Below are 18,885 nucleotides of genomic sequence, written 5' to 3' on the forward strand. Positions count from 1 at the left end.
TCCCCACCCTCTAAATAATAAATATTAAAAAAAAATTCACATTATGGATTATAATGCCCATTACTTATAATTTGAAGCCTTGAGTTACAAATGTATTAGTGAAGTGCTATCAAATTACCAAAGTTCTATATTAAGTACATGCTATAGAAGTTTTTGTGTTAGAATATTTTAGCACATATCTGTAATGGGAAGAGGTTACAAGTTTATAATAGTTACCTCTAATGCTTGCTTAAAATTAGAGGAATTCCTGGATCTGGGTCCTATTCCAGAGCTATTTAGGCCAAAGTATATCTGTTTCGAGACAAACACCACAGGTGATTCTGGTGTGCATCCCTGGCCTATAACCATGTTACGTTAAATGTAAAGTTTGATTTTTGAAATGAAGGAAAAGTTACATTAGTAACTGGCAATTTTCTGAAGATTATGAAGATTAGGCATCAAACCAAAATGAAGTGCGTTCATTTATTATAACTCCTTATTTTAAATGCTCTGTCACAATGAAGGGTGTGCATGTGTGTATGTGCACAGGGTGTGTTTCCATTACAATGCAGTTTTAATGCTGAGTGAATCTGCCTTTAAAATAGCAAGGGGGATGGTGCCTGGCTGGCTCGGTCTATTAAGTGTCCAGACTTGGTTTTGGCTCAGGTCGTGATCTCATGGTTCCTGGGTTTGGGTCCCTTGTAAGGTATCTGCGCTGACAGAACAGAGCCAGCTTGAGATCTGTCCCCCTCCCCCACCTCCACCCCCCACCCCCCACACTCATGCGTGCTCACTCTCACCCTCTCAAAATAAATGAACTTAAAAAAAAAATACGGGAAAACCATCAGGTTAACCAACAAAAGTCATAGTTTTATAAATCATGTGTCTGTAGGTCATAATTACAAAAGGTGAAAAACCTCACTTCTGCAAGTTTAACCAAAAAATATTTTTAAAGCTCTGGTTTGGCTTTTTGCCTCAACTTGGATATTAACTGAAAGATGAAGGGGGGAAAAATCTTAAAACTAGTTTTTATATTTGTTAAAATCTTTAAAGAGTTCAATAAATATCTGCTGGATCGTAATATTTGTATTTTACTATGAAGCAACCAGTTACTATAAATGGTAATTTACCTGTTCAACAGTAAATGTAAACATGCTTTATATCTAGGATTTTTGAGTTGCAAGTTAAACTGAATTTTTACTATAGTGGAGAGGAAGAGCATAGCAGACAATGTAACAGGTAATACCACAGTTTAAACACAAACCCAAGTAATTGAATCCCCTAATACTGTGTGTGTACAGACATGTTCTTAAAAAAATACCTTAAGAGGCACAGAGACCAATATTGACATTCTAAGAATTTGTTTTGGACTAGCCAAAAGAAAGTAGTAAAAGAAAACAAGATGAAGGTGTTAAGAGTTCTGTGAGGTTCTTCAATTGCCTTTTCTGCCTTTCAGCTTATGTATATATAAAAGTGGTTCTTTTGTGGACTTGAGGGGGTAAAGAAGATCTGAAAATAATACTGGGCCTTTGGTAGTTGACAGCTGAACTAGCTAAAAATACCGAATTTTGGATAAAGTAATCTAGTTCCTAGGAAATAAAAATTGACAATTTACTTACACCAAGCATTTCACCAATTCATTTTTACAAAACCAGTACAGACTCAAGCTACTGCAATTACTACAATTGTAATTTGTTTTCCCAGTTATTTAAGATCACAGCTAAAGAAGCCGTAGTTAACACGCATTAGGAGAAAAGGTTGCTTTTTGTTTGAAGAGCTACTGTGTCAACCTGAGGCCCAAAGTCGTATTTATTATTTTGCTGGCTCATGATTTCCTTTTCTTGGTGAAACTGGATGTGCTTTTATTTTTTCCCCTTTCAAGCCCTGAACTGACTTTAGCAAGATGCGATGCATTTCTAACCAAAGAAAGAATTCAGGCTTGGAGGAAACACTTGATTCTATATCCTGGGAAAACTAGAGTTGAAGCCTGAGACCTGCAGCTAGGCTAGTCTTTAATAGATGGTAATTGCCCAATTGTTCATTCATTGCTCAGAAGTATGCAGGAAGGATTAAATATCCCTTTGGTTCTTTTGCCAAGTTTTTCCTTCCAAAAAAGCACTGTCAGGTTTAGTTGACATAGCTTTCAGAGTGTGATAGTGCTAATTTAGAAGCAACTGGCCTCTTAAATCTGTATTTTTGACATATATTTTAGAGATATTTTATGGCTTTTACATTCTACAATGCTGTCTGATGCCCTGATGTGAAAATCTAAGATAAATATGGCAGTTATTGCCCTACCAGTAAAGACTTGAAGCATTCCCTCCATAACAAAGAGTTAAGAGCTTGAGGAAATGGAAAAAATTTCAAAATTATAGGAAGTTAGTTGGCAATACTTTAAAAGAGCTTCATCTAAGCCATTTCCCCTAACAATTTATGACTGTATAGAAAGGTAAAACAGAACCAAGAAGTGAGGTTGTCAGCCAGTACATGTATCTCGAGCTACACTTATTATTTAAAAGACTCAGATGTATTCCACAAGAAAACCAGTTTCCTATTAGATCTAGTACATGAGCCAAGATTTTTTTCTTGGCAAGGCCAACACTAAATATTAACTAGGGCATTATGCAATGGTTACTATTAGTGTTTAACATACTCAAGCTCAGGTTAGTCTTTTTTTTTTAGAAAGACCAGGTAATCACTAAAACCGCTGATACATCAATCTTATAAAGTCTTTATTTAAAAAATTCTATAGGACATCAAAATTGACTTCTTACAAAGTATAGCCTGTCATGGAATTTTGTGAAAATGAACCATTTTATTTAATAGAAATAGTCTTTTTCTGTAAGACCCAGAGTCAGAATAACTAAAATTCAAGATTAAAGATGAAAAAAATTAGAAGGTTGCATTAATCAGAGAAAGCTGAGAAGTACATACCTCTTACTTTCCTTTTGGTGCTACAAACTCCTAGACTGAGTCTTACAATCTTCCAAGATAGAGGTAGTATTTACAACAACTTTTAAGGAGGAAACAGGCTCCATGAAGAAATTAAGTAACTTGCCCAGAGTCCTTAGCAAATATTAGAACTGAGATTTAAATGTGACCCAAAAAACCCTATTCTTCCCACATTATGCTGTTGTTGGTAGGAAGTATGGAATTTTTGAGGTGGAAGGATAATGAAAGAAGAAAGGGAAAAGCAGCTAGTTGCTTCAAGTGGAAGAAAACAAACTTCCCAAAGAAACTTACCTAAGAGGTTAAACAATTTTCTCATGAGAAATGACCCAGGAAGTAGTGTGGCCTTAGGTTAGAAGATTTGCCTCAATAATCCTGCCTTTTGAAATCCCTTCATAATGCTAAAAGCTATCACTGTCATGGGGACTGGAAAAGGCATTTCTACCAGAATTCTCATACCTATTCTAATCAGAAACTAGTTTGACTTCATCAGAATCTTCTTTGGTAACAAATATGCACTGAAACAGGACTTTACCTCTATCTATTAATATATTACTTAGGCATTTTACACAAAGGGTACTTTAACTCAGGTTAGTGGGTGGGGACTAAATAACTTCCAGACTTATTTTCAATTTAAATGACAGTACAAAGTGATTCCTCTAAAAAGTTATTAAGAATGGATAATAACAAATGGCTTTGTGTCCTACCTGAAGCAATTAAGATTATCGGGTACATTAAACCATCTGCAGTTAGGTTACATGGAGTTATCACATCAGTCAAGAAGGCACCTGTTTAAATTACAGAACAGGACATGGCAATGATTCAAATTGCCATTAATTCTGGACTACTGAAGTAGTATCAGCTTAGGAGATAGTTGCTTTTCAAGGTGTGGATGCTCATTCATATTTTTTCCTTCATAGAGAAGGGTGTACAAAAAGCACTCGGGTGTTCTTCATTCACAATTTTTATTTCTTGCAATTAACTTTTATATCTTCAAAGTCGATTTGTCTTTTAAAAAATTAATACTTTTCACTCATCATACAATCCATTCCCCTCCCGCAAGGAAAACAAACCTGGGGAAGGAGTAATTTAGGGGGCAGTTGAAATAGGTATTATAGATTCGTGACAAAGGCTTCCCAGCCCACCAACTTGTACATATACAACAAAATGGCAGCACCTCAAGTTCTCCTGAATGAAGACCGAAATTCCAGCCCTAGGCAAGTGATGTAAGTGAATGCCATGGGAGTAACAAAATGGAAGCTGAATCACTGGCTTCCATTTTCTTTCCATGGTAGTTAGCAGAGTCTTTAAACTGTCTCCCTTGGGAAAGTCAAAAGAAAGCAAATATATAGAGCAACATTTTGACCCAGCCAGGAGTAATTATAAGTAAAACCAGAAGTAATTTACCTGGGCCAGAGAAATGAATTTGCCATGTTTTTCATTAAGTCCCCAGCACCTGAAGTTATTAGCAAGTTCTAACAATGGGCTTCTAAAGGCATGCAGTTTTTCACACATCTACTTCAAAGAATTTCTTCCACTCAAACATAGCACAATCAAGGATAAAATATTTTGGGAGGCACAGGAAAAGCACAAAAAACAAGTAAGTATATGCTGAGGCCTTGTGTATGGCCAAGATGGTACACTTCATACAGAGAAGCAGTGGAAGCTGTTAAAGTGCTACTTACAAAGGATAGTCTAACATTACACACACAACTCAACTGCACTGCTAAATATGGTTGTCTTTATTTTCTTTTTCCTTGCCCAGCCCTATCTAAACAAAATAAAACTACAGGACTGAAATTAACAACCCATTAAAATCAGCAATAAGTTATGAAAATCATAAAGCTTTTTTTTTTTTAAGTAATTAAGGGTAGTTAAATTATTTAAAGTATACAAAGTCCAAAGAGCCAGGGATAAGGTGTCCAAGAAAGCTTCCTGGGGTAAAGGAGAGGGCCAGGGGGAACCTTGGATTTTGAAAGACAAAGGGAACACATGACATCAAAGTGCAGGTTAGAAAAGAAATTTCACTTAAAAGAAAACATTTCTGAAAATATTGAGAAGAGCAACAATAGCACCTGCACAGTGGGACTGTGAGGAAGGAGAGAGACTGCCTGTAAGAAAATGGAAGCAAACCTTTACAATAAAATGAGACAAGTGCCAAACTTAACTATGTTAAGTATTATAATGTGTCTACTATAGATATCAGATGGTTAAAAGCTGGTAAAGGTAATGATTCTAAAAGAAAACAAAAACAGCATTGACCTTTTTCTACCTAGCCCAGACCTCATTCGTTTTGTGCACTATAAAGAGTGAGGTGTGAGGTGTTTTATCATTATCAAATGCTGCATCAAAATAGATGATTTTTTTCCCATGTGTTTTTCCACTATAAAAGACATCTATGTTTTTTATGGACAAGCTTTAAAAAGATGTCATTTTGGTTTTCAACACATACAAACAGTTATCAAAATCTGAAATAAAAATGCTGCCGTGGCTCAGACCTTGACCTGCTAATCTGCGTTGCACAACTCTTCTGGCCTACGCAGACACAGAGGCATGGAGAGCTTTTTCCTTCTGGCCCCTCAATCCGAATTATAGGCCCTGTGTGGTAGAGGCTGTCATACACAGACTGCCCCCATGCTGCCCAAGGGCCTAAGGGCGGCTGACTGTTGAGCTGGCGGTTGGGTGCCCTACTGCTAACAATGCAGGATAAGGTTAGCTTGCTTAGCATGGAATCCAACAGAAAGCTGAGCTGCATGATGATCCCTTTCAAAAGGCTTCATGGGAGTCTCTCCTTTTGCAGAGCATGAAATGAGCTTGCTTTTTTTTTTGTTTTTTTGTTTGTTTTTTCAAGAATTGATCATCCACAGGCTTCATGATAAGCTGTCCCAGGCTGAGTTTTAATAGCTCTTTAGCTATCCAAGATTAATGCCTGATTATCTTGTCTTCTCATTACTATAGGTTTGATTTTGTTTTTTAGGACCATTAAAACTCGGGAAGGGTTCATAACCCCATCCTTAAATGTGTCTACTCATTGTAGTATGAGCAAACTAGAGAAGATAGAGGACAGAATCTCCAATGTCCTCTTTCAAATAAACTAAATCAAGAAAATTTCACAGAAGTTTTCTGCTGCCATTAGAAGCTGTGATTTTCAAATACGAATGAGTATTTGTTCTGCTGGGGAGGCTCTGCCCCACTTTTTGCTAAGTATTTGCTTAAATAGAGGTCTTTTGACCCTTTTGTTCAAGTATAGTTTTGTTTAGTTTTAAAGAGGAGACTGCATCATGAACCCAATTTAAGAGATTGTTTGGATTGAATTGGCCCAGTGAATATTTTGCCCTGCACTGTTATGTCATGCTGGGTTCTAGGAAGTGAATGAAAGTTTGACACTGGCACTGGAGTAACCCTCGTCACTCCCAATACTCTGCAGGCTGCTGTGGTCATCAATGTCACTGATGCTGGTGGTACTGATATTGTCCACTTCTCCATGGGAGAACTCTGTGCTTTCAACATCCACTTCAATCTCCTCTGCCAAAGAGAAAAAAGGAAGAGCATCAGTAATCTAGTATACATGCACTTCCAAAAATTAATGAGGAAAGGGCATAAGAAAAGTGATTACTTTGGGTAGTATGAAATAATTTTTCTTAAATAATTGTTATACGAGCTTATTATCGGTGAACCCTGGAGGACAGAAGTAATCAAAGGTGAAGAGACACGGATATATTTTTGCAAAGGGGAATGTCTGGTATCCAGCGGTGGTCTCAATTTAGGCAGCAAGTTTTCTAAAGCCTTTGACGCCAGTCCGTCTGGACCTCCCACCAAAAGCACTTGGCCTATTTGGGAATTAGTGCTTAATATTAAAAGATCCCAACCCCAACTGGTTTAACAACATCTGTTTTGCATTAAACTAGAAACTAATTCTCAGTGCTGTTTATTAATCAGAGTTGCCTTAAAGAGGAAAAAAAGCATAAACTAGGTATAGGTGAACGAGAAAATTTATCCATTAATTCTTGCCTTTGGTAATATCATCCTACAGACAGATCTACAGACTTCTAAGATTCATCATAAAGACCTCTGTGTATTCAATAGCCAAACTAAGCCAGTCATTACAAAGTGAACTCTGAGGGATTTGCCTTCAATTCAATTTAATTTTCTTGCATCAAACATAGCTTGAAATGAGGGTATGAGCCTGAAAAGTCTCTGGATTATAGGGAGATCTACAGTAAAGATTATAGTAAAGATATTTCAATGGTGATATTTAAGTTTACTTCAAACATCAAACATGATTTAAAAAAAAAAATCCCTAAATACATATACGACCAGCTATCAACAGGTAGTTTGTTAAACATTACAATCACCAATAATATATAAAATGCAACATACATTTAAAAAAAAAAGCACTTGAAAAATTGTTCTCTCCCATAACAGCTAGAATGAACTCAGGATTATTCAATTCTTTTAAACTCAAAGCCTAATGTTTTATATTTGGCACTGATTCTAAGGGTTCACACTGATCACAATTGCTTTAGGAAAAGTGGATTCTTGCTGAGCCCAAGAAGACAGAGTAAGTTATTTCAAAGAGTATAATTTTCAAAAGGACTTGTTGCTTCAAAAAGTTTTAGAAATCTGTTTCTAAAATGCAGGCATCTATCCAAATAAGCTGTCCAAACAATCCTATGAATTCATAACTATTTGTTTTACATCCACAATGCTTCACAGGCTATTTAGTGTTTCCCAGTATCACAGAATACTCATCCAACCTACAACTGGAAAATAAAATCAAGACACCCTATCCAACAGAGCATGCTGCACTCAATCATAACAAAGTAAAATGAGAGACTGCTCTAGTCAAATGGACTAGAGATATTACTAAAAGTCCCCTGTAATACTGGGAAACAGGGCTTCCAGATAAGAATAGGGAAAAGAGGTACTACACTAGCACTACTAAAAAAAATGAACACTGTAATGAAGATACACCATTAGTCAAATTTGGAGGTTGGGATGGGTACAAAGAGGAGTTAACATCAGGAAGCGCAGCTAAAGCTGAACACCTGACAAAGTCACACAGCTAGTAACCAGTAGAAAAAAGACTAGCATCAAGGTCTGCCTCCTAATTCAGGGTTATTTCTGCTACACCTCAGTGTCATTCATAAATGTGGCATGTCCTTGAGGTTCTTGCTGTTGTCTCTGGTAAACTTTTGTTCTCTGAAACTGAGTGCCATGTAAAAATAAACTTACACAGCAAAACAACAACAAAAACAATAAACCCAGGACTCCCAGGGTTGTGTTAAAAGGGATCAAAAATCAATTTGAAATGCTTCTATGGAATGTGGGAAATTTGATTATTAAAAAGAATAAAGGTTCGCCTGGGTGGCTCAGCTGGTTGAGCGTCTGACTCTTGATTTTGGCTTAGGTTATGATCCTGGGGTTGTGGAATTGAGCCCCGTGTTGGACTCTGCACTGAGTGTGGAGTCTGCTTAAGAGTCTCTCACTCTCTCTGCCCCTCTCCCCCTGCTCGTATTCTTTCTAAAATAAAAAAATTAAAAAAGGACAAAAAGAATGACTTCATGGATTAGAACATATTCAATACATGAAAACCTATGAGGAATTCATAAGATAATAAAAAACAAAAGGCAAAACAAAAAACCCTGTTACCTCTGGAGGTTGCTAAGACACTGATGATTCATTATTCAGAAAATTGACTAAAAAACCAAAAACACCTAAGTTTAAAAAAAGAATCTATCCCATTTTCCCTATATGGACTTTATTTCAGGGTAACCAAAAAAGTTGATGAAGAAACGTTCTTTTTTTTTTTTTTCAATGTTTTTATTTATTTTGAGAGCGAGAAAGAGGGTGGGGAGGGGCAGAGAGAGAGGGAAACAGAGGATGTGAAGGAGGCTCTGTGCTGACAGCAGAGAGCCCGACATGGGGCTCAAACTCATGAACCTCAAGATCATGACCTGAGCCGAAGTCAGACACTTAACAAACCGAGCCACTCAGGCACCCCCCAAAATTTCTTCTTTATAAAAAATTTAATAAATGCAAGAAGAATGGTAGAATTAGGAAGTACTATTTGTAATATCTAAAAAAATAATAAATTGGGGCAATCACTGATGATTACTAAAACTATTAAGTGAAAGGTTGAGCATTTGCATAAATGTATCAGTATCACCTATGAAGTATTCTTGCCTCAAAAAAGAACCTGAATTTAATCAAGTCACTAGATCCACCAACCAGTTTACAGGAAATAAGGACAGAAGAACATGTTAAATGACATCATGAGGATTCCATCAGCCAAATCTAAAATGTGGGAATTCTATAAGAAAAATGACTCAGTTTCTACAACAAAGAAATGGGGAAGGGAAAACTATTATAGATTAAAAGTACCTTAAAAGGCAAAAACAAATGCAATATGGATTTTGGGCTCTAATGAAAGGTAAAATGCTATCTTTGAGAAAATCTATCAGAAATTGGATTATCAGACATTAAATAAGATTATCTGATTTCATTGATTTTGTGGGCTATAATAGCATTATGATTTTTTTAAGTGCCATTTATTAAAGATACATACTGAACTATTTAGGGACAAAATTATTAATGTTATCTGGGATTTGATTTAAAATATTCCAGAAAAAATGGTGAGGATGAGGGGATAGATAACAGATGAAACAAGAATGGCAGAATGTTGATAGCTATTCAAATTGGATGATGGGTACATGACAATATTCGATTTTACTTTTGTGTATGTTTGAAAATTTCCATAATAAAAAGTCAAAAGGTATTTTACAAACATTTCCTTTTTTGTTTTAGAATCCTCATGAGCTGTTTTCCCAAATGTAAAGCTTAAAATCATGAGGGTGAAGTTCACCTCTGGGATCTTTTAAGTGCTATAGGCCTGATGTGGTGGGAGTTATAAAGAGATCAGTAAAATTCAAACAAATTTTTGATTAATTCTTGTTCTTTCATTCTGCCAAAGACAAATGTTATGGGACAGATGGGAAGAGAGAAATGAAGGGAGTGGTGCTTTAAAATACAGACATAAAAATTTATATCACCAGTAACAAAACATATCAACATCACATATCTTCCTAATAGAATGAATTGAGAAGGGCACATCACTTCTGTGATATTTCTTCCCCCCAAATGTATAACCTCAATTTAATAATGGGAGAACATAAGACACTAGAGAGACCCTGTCTAAAATAACTAACCAATACTCTTCAGAAGCGTCATGGTTGGGGGGCGCCTGAATGGTTCAGTCAGTTAAGTGGCTGAATTTGGCTCAGGTCGTGATCTTGTGGTTCATGGTTCAAGCCCTGAGTCAGGCTCTGTGCTGACAGCTTAGAGCCTGGAGCCTGCTTCAGATTCTGTGTCTCTTTCTCTCTGTTCCTCCCCCACTCATGCTCTCTCAAAAAAATGAATAAACTTAAAAAAAATTTTTAAAAAAAGAAGTGTCATGATTACGAAAGACTGAGGAACTATCTAATGCAATGTTGGATCCTACACAGGATCCTAGATCAGACAAAGGACATTAGTGGGAAAACTGATGAAATTTGAATAAGGTCTACAGATTAATTAAAAGTATTACATGAATATTAATTTTCTGGTTATAATAACTATATTATGGCTACATAAGATGTTAACATTAGGGAAACCTGGGGGAAGAGCATATGAGAACTCTACAGTTTTCTATAGAAAACACTTTTATGTCAGTCTAAAATTGTTTCAAAGTGGAAAGTTAATACATTATGTATATAATCAAGGAAAAAAGTTCTATAGTTCATATAGGGGTTGCTAGACAATGTTGTGATTGCACAAAAATCTAGAACGTTACAGTATTAGCTGAAGAAAGAAGAAAGCAAATAGAAGAAAATAGAGTGCTTTCCAACTTACCCTGCCTAAATTTAGATACAAGGATGCTTAGTATTTCATTAGGGAAGAAGTTCACTGCCTACCTCGCTCTGAATCAGAACGATCTGAAGAAATAGTTGATCCAATGCTGTCCATTCGTATTCGTTCCATCTCCTGAGGACCCTGCAGCTGTTCCAGTCGCCGCTTTAAAAATCTCTGTTCTCGTTCCAAGTTCTCTAGCTGGTGCTGGCTCTTCCTTTCAGCTTCTTCAAGTTTCTAAAATGATAAAATGATATTTTAGTTTGTGCACAGTCCAGTACAAACAATAAAACTGATTTCTACCTAATATCTTAAAACATTTCTTCTTTGGCAGAGAAAATATGAAAATACAAGTATATATGTGTGTGTGTATAAAAACATACATAAATACATACTTTTAAACATCAAGAATACTTCTTTTTTCACTTTTTGTGTGTGTAATGAATGCTACATTACAAGAACAGTATGGAATTCTCAAAGTCTGTAAAGTTATCTCCATGAAAGAGAAACTTGCTCTGCACTGTAGTTTGATGGAAAAATACTGACACACGGAGCCAAATAAACTCATCTCCACCAGAGGGCACAACTGCCTTCCTTCTAGGGATCAGCAGAGTAATTGTTTTTTCCTAGTATTTCCAGCTCCTCAAATGGCCATGCTGTCAAAACAGTTTAGTTTAATCAGTTTATGTTGCTCCCATCAGATTAGTTGGTAAGTTTTCAGAAAGATTTCTCTTGAGGTCAGTGATTAAGGAGGGCACAGGGGGCTAGCTGATGTTTATGAATAGGAATCACTGCTTATAATGAAACAAGGGCCGAGACATGTACAAATATGAAAGCAGAAATTCTCACCTTGATGTGTGCTTTGGCTTTGTTGAGCAAACCAAGTGTTGTGTGCCTGGTACAGTCTGGTCCTAGGGGAATCAGAACTTTTAAGCGTTCTAAACACAGGCGCAGATGAGCTCGTCTAAGAAAGACAAAAAAAAAAAAAAAAAAAAAAGAAAGAAAGAAAATCAGCACAGCTTGAATATTCTACTAGAAACATCCTAAAATCTATTTTAAGACAAATAATAATTCACACATTATTTAGTCTATACTCATGTTACACCTCTAATTCTTCAGTTTCTAAGTATCTGCAAGTATAGGCATGACTACTGGTTTTCAGTCTGCCATTTCTGTTGTACTCTGTAGACATGGTCACTTCAGATTATTATCCCCAATGGTAATCTGTCAGAGATGATTTAATTTTTAACCCTCCCCAACTGTCTCCAGCTGTATTAATGTGTAAGTAGGAAAGCGTACAGGGCAATTAATTGTATTTCATTTCGAATGCCTAGAACCACAGGCTAGAGACCTAGCGGTCTTCAGCTGGAGTACCCTCAGGGGGTAGAAAAGGCTCACAAATTTTCCATTTCCTCCCTCCCATCTTTTGCACACACCCACACACATACCTGTCCCCACAGGGACAGGTTGTTTCAGCCACTGAAACAACAACCTACTTCCTAATATCTAAATGTACCAGCTCATTAGTTTTTAATTTTTATTTCTTTCTCCCTCTCTTCTCTCTCTCATTACCCCACCTCCAATTTTCTACACATGGCAAAAAGCTAGGTGACAAAATTCTTTACTAAAAGTCATTGCATTTATTTAATCCACCCATCCTTTGGGCAAGTTAGGAAAATTTTCTCCTGAAAATGCTAGCACAGAGTCTCACAGATTTACCTTCCCCATATCCTTAAGATACTATGATCATGATGACCCATGATGAGGGTTCTAGGTACATAATTGTACCCTAAAACAATCTCTGGTTCTGTGCTTCATAGGCATAATATAATTCAGCAATTAAAAGTATATCTGAAAAGAAAATCCAAGTATGTATTTACAGTTCATCCTTATTCCTTAAAGAGCTATAACTGAATATTTATAGCAACTGTCTCAGTTGCACCAGGAACAAAACACATCATCTTCTCAAGGAGGGCCAAAATGGTTTTACTAGTTCACCCAGCAAACTATGCTTCTGTCTTAATACACAAGATATAATGACAAGTGAAATTCTCAAATGCTAGCAATTTGAAAGAGGGGTAGGAGAAGGCAATAAGCAACCAATTATGTCACAGATAAGCAAGATGATTCAGGGGAATGAGATCAGAGGTTTGGTGATGAACTGTCAAGATTCTTACACTACCCACTACCCCGGCTATAGTTAGAGGTCCATTAGTATTTCCATTCCAAATCTCTTTACTGAGCCCATTAACTCAAATCTAATAGTTGGCTCCAAGATGAAATCTGTCATACCTGATGTAGATAAAGGAATTTTAAAAATTTCCCTAAATTAAAAGTATATCAATGGATTCCCCTTAAAGAGATTTAACAATTTTAAAAAATTTTTTAAATGATTATTTATTTTTGAGAAATAGAGTATGAAGAGGGAGGAGGAGTAGAGAGACAGGGAGAAAAAATCTGAAGGAGGCTACAGGCTCCAAGCTATTAGCATAAAGCCTGATAAAGGGCTCAAACCCACAACCTGCAAGATCATGACCTGGTTGCTTAACGGACTGAGCCACCCAGGTGCTCCAACTTCAATTTCAAATTTAACAATTTTAAAGTCACTCTGCTCCCCCTGCTGTGCTACCCCAAATCACAGAACCTTTAGCAAAATTCTCATTTTTAACTAGGAAACCTCTTAAGGGAGGATTCACATGATCACAAAGCGCTCTTGCTGAGTAGACTAAAACATCAAAAAACCAAAGCAAGCAAAAAACAAAAACAAAAACCACTAAAAAAATCCATACTAAAAAATCCTTTAACCTCTTCATTAGGATTATTACAGCATATGCTTAACAACTGTACTCATGATATTACTGGAGGGTAGAGAGAAAGACTGGTGGTTGTCTAGCTAATTAGAGGCTGTCAAGGGGGGCTCTGAATTCAGTCATCTAAAAAAGTTAACAGAGCAACTAGTAAAGTTAACATAAATGACAAGAATAACTTGTCAATTTTGTTTAAATTACTTAACCCCAGAACTACATAGGAAGTATCTTTTACAGAGTTTAAGGAACTTCAGAATGACTCCTTACTTTTACATCAAGGAAAAAATAATGGGTGGGTCAGTTTTCTGTTTCGTGAGATCTACAGTCACATTAAAATCTAGGCAGAAATCAACTAACATAATATTAAAATATCTATGTTTTTTCTTTCTTCTTATCGAGGGATTTTTTTACTACCTTTTGTTTATTCAGCAATATTCCACATACTTGCTTGAATGGCAGAAGTAGAAACAGAAACTTTAAGAGTTTATAATCTAAACTACAGAATGAAACATATTGTTTTGCTCATTTGGTTCATAATGAAATGAGTCATACAGAAATCAAGGGCAAGAGAATCTGAATAAAAGGAGAGATTGTAATTGGAGAAAGAAGACTTACAAGAGAAGCTGAAATTTGACTTTGGACTTGAGAGATATTGAATTCATCTATGAGAAAGCAACACTTCTCAAGGTAATTAAAAGAGTACAGGACTCAAGTTCATATATTGAAATCAAGTTTGAACCTAAAATTAAAAATATCTTAACTTTTTTCTTTCAGGGGAAAACAACTAAGTTGGAATTTTGTAAGGAAATATCAGCCAAGTTCAGCAGTCTGGTCTGCTGCAATAGCACTATCAAATCAGAATTTGCCCAGGCCAAGGGAGTCAATGTGTAAGATGGCTGATGAACAGAGAGGTCAGACTGCCCTCTAAAATACTTTTTATTAGCCACTATCGAACATTTCTTCAGTCAAATAATTATAAATGTGCTCCAAGTTACAGCTTAAGAAAAGATACTCTGAGTTATCATGTCTCACAAAGGCCAGTGATGCCATTTTCCATGTCTTGTAAATACAATCTCCAAAACAGATATGAGTATGAAGGAGTGGTAAATGATGTCCTCTGCTCTCCTGTGGGGAAAGGTCTATCTGTGAGAGCCAAATGTCATTTCCTTCAGTTTTTATACTTGTGAGTCAGGAATTTATAGAGAATAAAGTAACAAAAGGTTAATGGCAGTTGAAGGACAGCAACTGACCAAGTGGGAGCCACACTTTTCAAAGCTGCCATCCAAATACTGCACACAGTTTTCCACATGCTTGTTATATGCCAGTTTTAGGTAAATTCACCCTTCCAAGAGCCATGTGATACCCTGTGACTGTAAACTGGAAAGTTAAATCAGAAAATTCATTCACCTTCATGTATAAATTTTTTTTCTCCAGCAAATTATTGAAACAAACCGTACGGCAAAATTCTTCTTCCCTTACAGTGGTGCTGTGCTGTTCTCACCCTTTCCCCCATGGTCTCCCTGCTGGTAACCAGATTGCAAGCTTAACCACCAACGACCTAGAAAGGCATATCTTTTGATGCCATCTGGTCCTTTCTTTTCTTGCCTTCATTCTCATGTGACTGGTGGCTCAGGAGCCTCCTGTAAAGGGTTGCCAAATCATGGGCTGCAAGACACTGGAGGAAGAAAGAGGACAAGAGACAGAAGGAAAAAACAAAACAAACAAACAAAAAAAACCCCTTGGTTTGATTTGAAAATCCTTATGCATTGAGAAAAAAATTTGCCAGTAACATAAAATGGTATTTTTCAAGTCTCCAAGTTGTGGAAGAGCTGACATAGGATTCATGAAAGGCATACACTGCACCTTTAGTCAAAGCAGGTTAAGAAGGCTGGGGAAAGTTAAGGCTGCTGCTCTGGATATTCTGATGAACACCAGACTAGCAACCAACAGAAAAAGCCTGACATTGTAAAATTTATGGAACTAGCCTTGACAGAAAATGAGAAAAAAATTTAGCCCCCTGGTTAGCATTTACTTAAGTTTTCACAACACATGGATAGTTCAATAAAAACTATGAAAACATAAATCCTTCCTAATTTAGCATGAGGATTAGACACTGCAGCAAGGGTGCCCTGTAAGAAAACTGGAGTCTCCTTGCTGAGGGAGGGGGCAAGAGAATGGAGAGATACCAAAGTACTTTTATTTTCAAATACTCTTTGAGGTCTGTTTTAAAATAGATTTAAAAGTGGGTTTTATCCAGGGAAAGAGGCAATTCCCAGTGACTAACCTTGTTAGAGAGAAGGTCCTATCAAACTAACCCATACCTTCAAAAAGGACAAGGCCCCAGCGGGAAAAGGAACAATTAGAGTCTGTTTGGCTTTTATTTTGGTAGATTGGGATCATTTTTCCCTGAAGGAACCAACACTGCTTTTGATTTCAAACCTTGTAAACTCTACTGCCAAACTGAAATATCACAGAACATGAGGAGAAATGATTTTGCTATAAAATGGCCCCTCTTACCTAGTAGCTGTGATATTTTAAAGCAGAGGTATATACACCACAAGAAGCACACAGTGTTGAGGGAAGAGAGAGGAAAGAATTCTCTTTTAGAAAAAAAAAAATTGCAAGTACTATAGGATGATGTTTTTTCAAGCCGTCTCTTGAAACTCTAATCCTTCTGCCCAAAAACAATATGAAATTTAACACCTGCCAGGTCTCACAAACCATCCATTGGCTGATGCCCTCGGAGGCACGGTCCTTCATTGGAACTTGCTTGTCTTTCATTCCCCCACTACAGGATACCAAGACTGTGCCAAGTAACTAAATCAAAATGGAAAACAAGTCAAGTGATAGGGACAGTTTTTGTACTTTCCTCTCTGCTGAAAGTTACGCAACGGGCTGAGAGTCCTCCCTTGAGCCACATTCTTCAAAACTGCAGTGGCTTGTGGCCAGGTTTCCCAACTCCCTACACAACACTTCTGCACATGACAGCAACTAGCTGCTTATCCTATACATTTTTATTTCAATGTTTCTCTAAAATTTAGTGTTGAAAACCTTCAAAAATCTCAAGTTACAAAAAAAAATCTGCCTACCTCTTTTTCTTATGAAAAATGACATTAAAAATGGATCCAGATATAAAGTCATGGATCTTATTTACAAAAACAAATATGATCATATTCTGTTCAGCTTATTCTGTTTGTGAAATAAGAAAACTTAGACAAGCTATTCTCATAAAATGGCATGTGCTAATTATATGTTTTCACTTACAACTTACTTATTATCTGCCTCACAAAAAGTAAACAGACTATTAAGTGCTCCCAGGTAGTAACTTGGTAAATGGCATTTCCCTAGCATCAGAACTGATGGTGGTGTTGTGAGGCTTAATGAAAACAAAACAAAAACTTAGTTGAATAGCTGGGACTCTATTAAAAAAAAAAAGCTGCTTTAATATTCATCGTAATTCAATTGATATCTTATCAAATAACCAGATAGAAATATCAACAAGTGTTATAATGAAACTGTAAATTATATATACTATATAATATTATATTAATATAAATTATTCCACAGTCACACTGTCCATCTTAGCACTGAAGGGCTCATCTCTATACAACTGAATAAAATCAGTTAAGGCTGAGATACATGTTATTCACTCTTCGAAGACTTTTTAAAATCACTTTCTCCAAATAAAATCTAAGTAGTTCTTAGGGTAGAAAGCCAGAATATTTAAAGGGAGAAGGTTAAACATACAGTAATATGCCTTCTGAAGTCCTACTTTTCCTCAAAGATTTGGAAGAAAACACCATTTTATAGGAAAATAAACACAAATGCAAAGTACACTTTTAAGACAAAAGAAGACTTCAAATAAATCTTGCACTATTTTACACTGTATCTCAAGACCTCCAGGAATCTATGTTCAAACTACTAGAGCAAATTGCTACAGATCAGTATCAGAACTTTAGAATTCAGAATATCACTTCTGAATCATAGCTAGGATTACGTTTTTCAAACGTTTAGAGAGTGAGGGAGAATGGAGTTGGGGAGAAGAGACGGGGAGACGTGAGTACTCAATAAATTAATGAGGACAAAATAGTGATACATTCTTTCTCAAACTGCACAGATTCCATATGGGTTGAGTTTTATTTAGTCTTTACATCTCAGATATGAAGAGGACGAAGTGCCATTCAGTCAATAACAATGATTATCAGTAAACAATCAGTGGCACCTTATTATGACGCTGAAACAAGATGCTGTGATGCCAGTAGTAATTTTTATCTGTTTGAAGATGCTATAATTTGGACTTCTGCCTACCACTTTTCTAGCCACACTTTCTATTGCCCATATCCTTGCAAACCTCTTCCACAAACCAAATGTGCTTTTATACTTACCCATTTCTCTACCTGGAATGTCCTTCTCTTTACTATCTACCTAGTTCGTATCTAACTCATTTATCAGACCACAGCCAAACTACTATTTCTTCTATGACACCTTCCTTGCTACATCCTTCCTCAGAAAATTAATAGTTGGTTTTCATACTAATCATACTATATTTTTGTTACTTTCTAGATAAGACTGAGTCTATATTTTTAGTCATTTCAGTTTTTCCAATAACAAACAGAATAACTGGCACACAGTGGGAAGGAGGAATGTAACATAATTTCTAGTGGATATTTCTGGGACTCTCTAACTCACAAAGTTGAGGTAACAATACTGGGGCCTCCAAACAGTATATTCAGATGCTAGGTCGACATTCATGAGAGATCTGCTTATGGATGCCAGAACTGTACACTAGAAATTCGTGTGCCACTGAAGTTACCACCAAAGATGACTACTTGTAGAGTTCCTGACAATCTCCAATCTAACTCTAGGGTCAGCATCTCTTTTAATAGTGAAACAGGATTAAGAATTACAGCCATTAGACTGATTTATCGATGCATTTACAGGGATGGGGGACTAAGACAATGTAAAATGAACTTCACAGATTTTTTTTTCTTTGTAGGTTCCCTGTGCAGCGTGGAGCCCAATATGGGGCTTGAACTCACAACCCTGAGATCAAGACCTAAGCTGATATCAAGAGTGGGACACTCAACCGACTGAGCTACCCAGGAGCCCCCCCAGATCATTTTTTTTAATCCAGTTTTTTGGTCACCAATTTCAACTTTCTAACCTTATTAATAAGCCTCCTAGCAAACAGAAAATTCAATTTAAGTTTGGCCTTTGTTCCAGCTGTTGTTCAAGAAATAGTAACAACAACAAGTATAATGGC

General features: G+C 36.5%; 1 protein-coding gene across 3 annotated transcripts in view; it reads right to left on the reverse strand.

Moving 5' to 3' along the window:
* Positions 1–2,694: 2,694 nt before the first annotated feature.
* The window catches only part of MXI1 (MAX interactor 1, dimerization protein), an 82,686-nt gene continuing 66,495 nt past the window's right edge, over positions 2,695–18,885 (reverse strand). For all 3 annotated transcript variants that reach the window (XM_030335345.1, XM_030335346.1, XM_030335347.1), the window contains exons 4-6: positions 11,665–11,779; positions 10,881–11,052; positions 2,695–6,453 (exon numbers count right to left, since the gene is read on the reverse strand). In XM_030335345.1, coding sequence (XP_030191205.1) covers positions 6,290–6,453; positions 10,881–11,052; positions 11,665–11,779 — 451 coding nt within the window. In that variant the 3' untranslated portion in view covers positions 2,695–6,289. The remainder of the gene's footprint in view (positions 6,454–10,880; positions 11,053–11,664; positions 11,780–18,885) is intronic.

Source organism: Lynx canadensis, chromosome D2, assembly GCF_007474595.2.
Source record: "Lynx canadensis isolate LIC74 chromosome D2, mLynCan4.pri.v2, whole genome shotgun sequence".
In the NCBI taxonomy this organism is placed as follows: Eukaryota; Metazoa; Chordata; class Mammalia; order Carnivora; family Felidae; genus Lynx; species Lynx canadensis.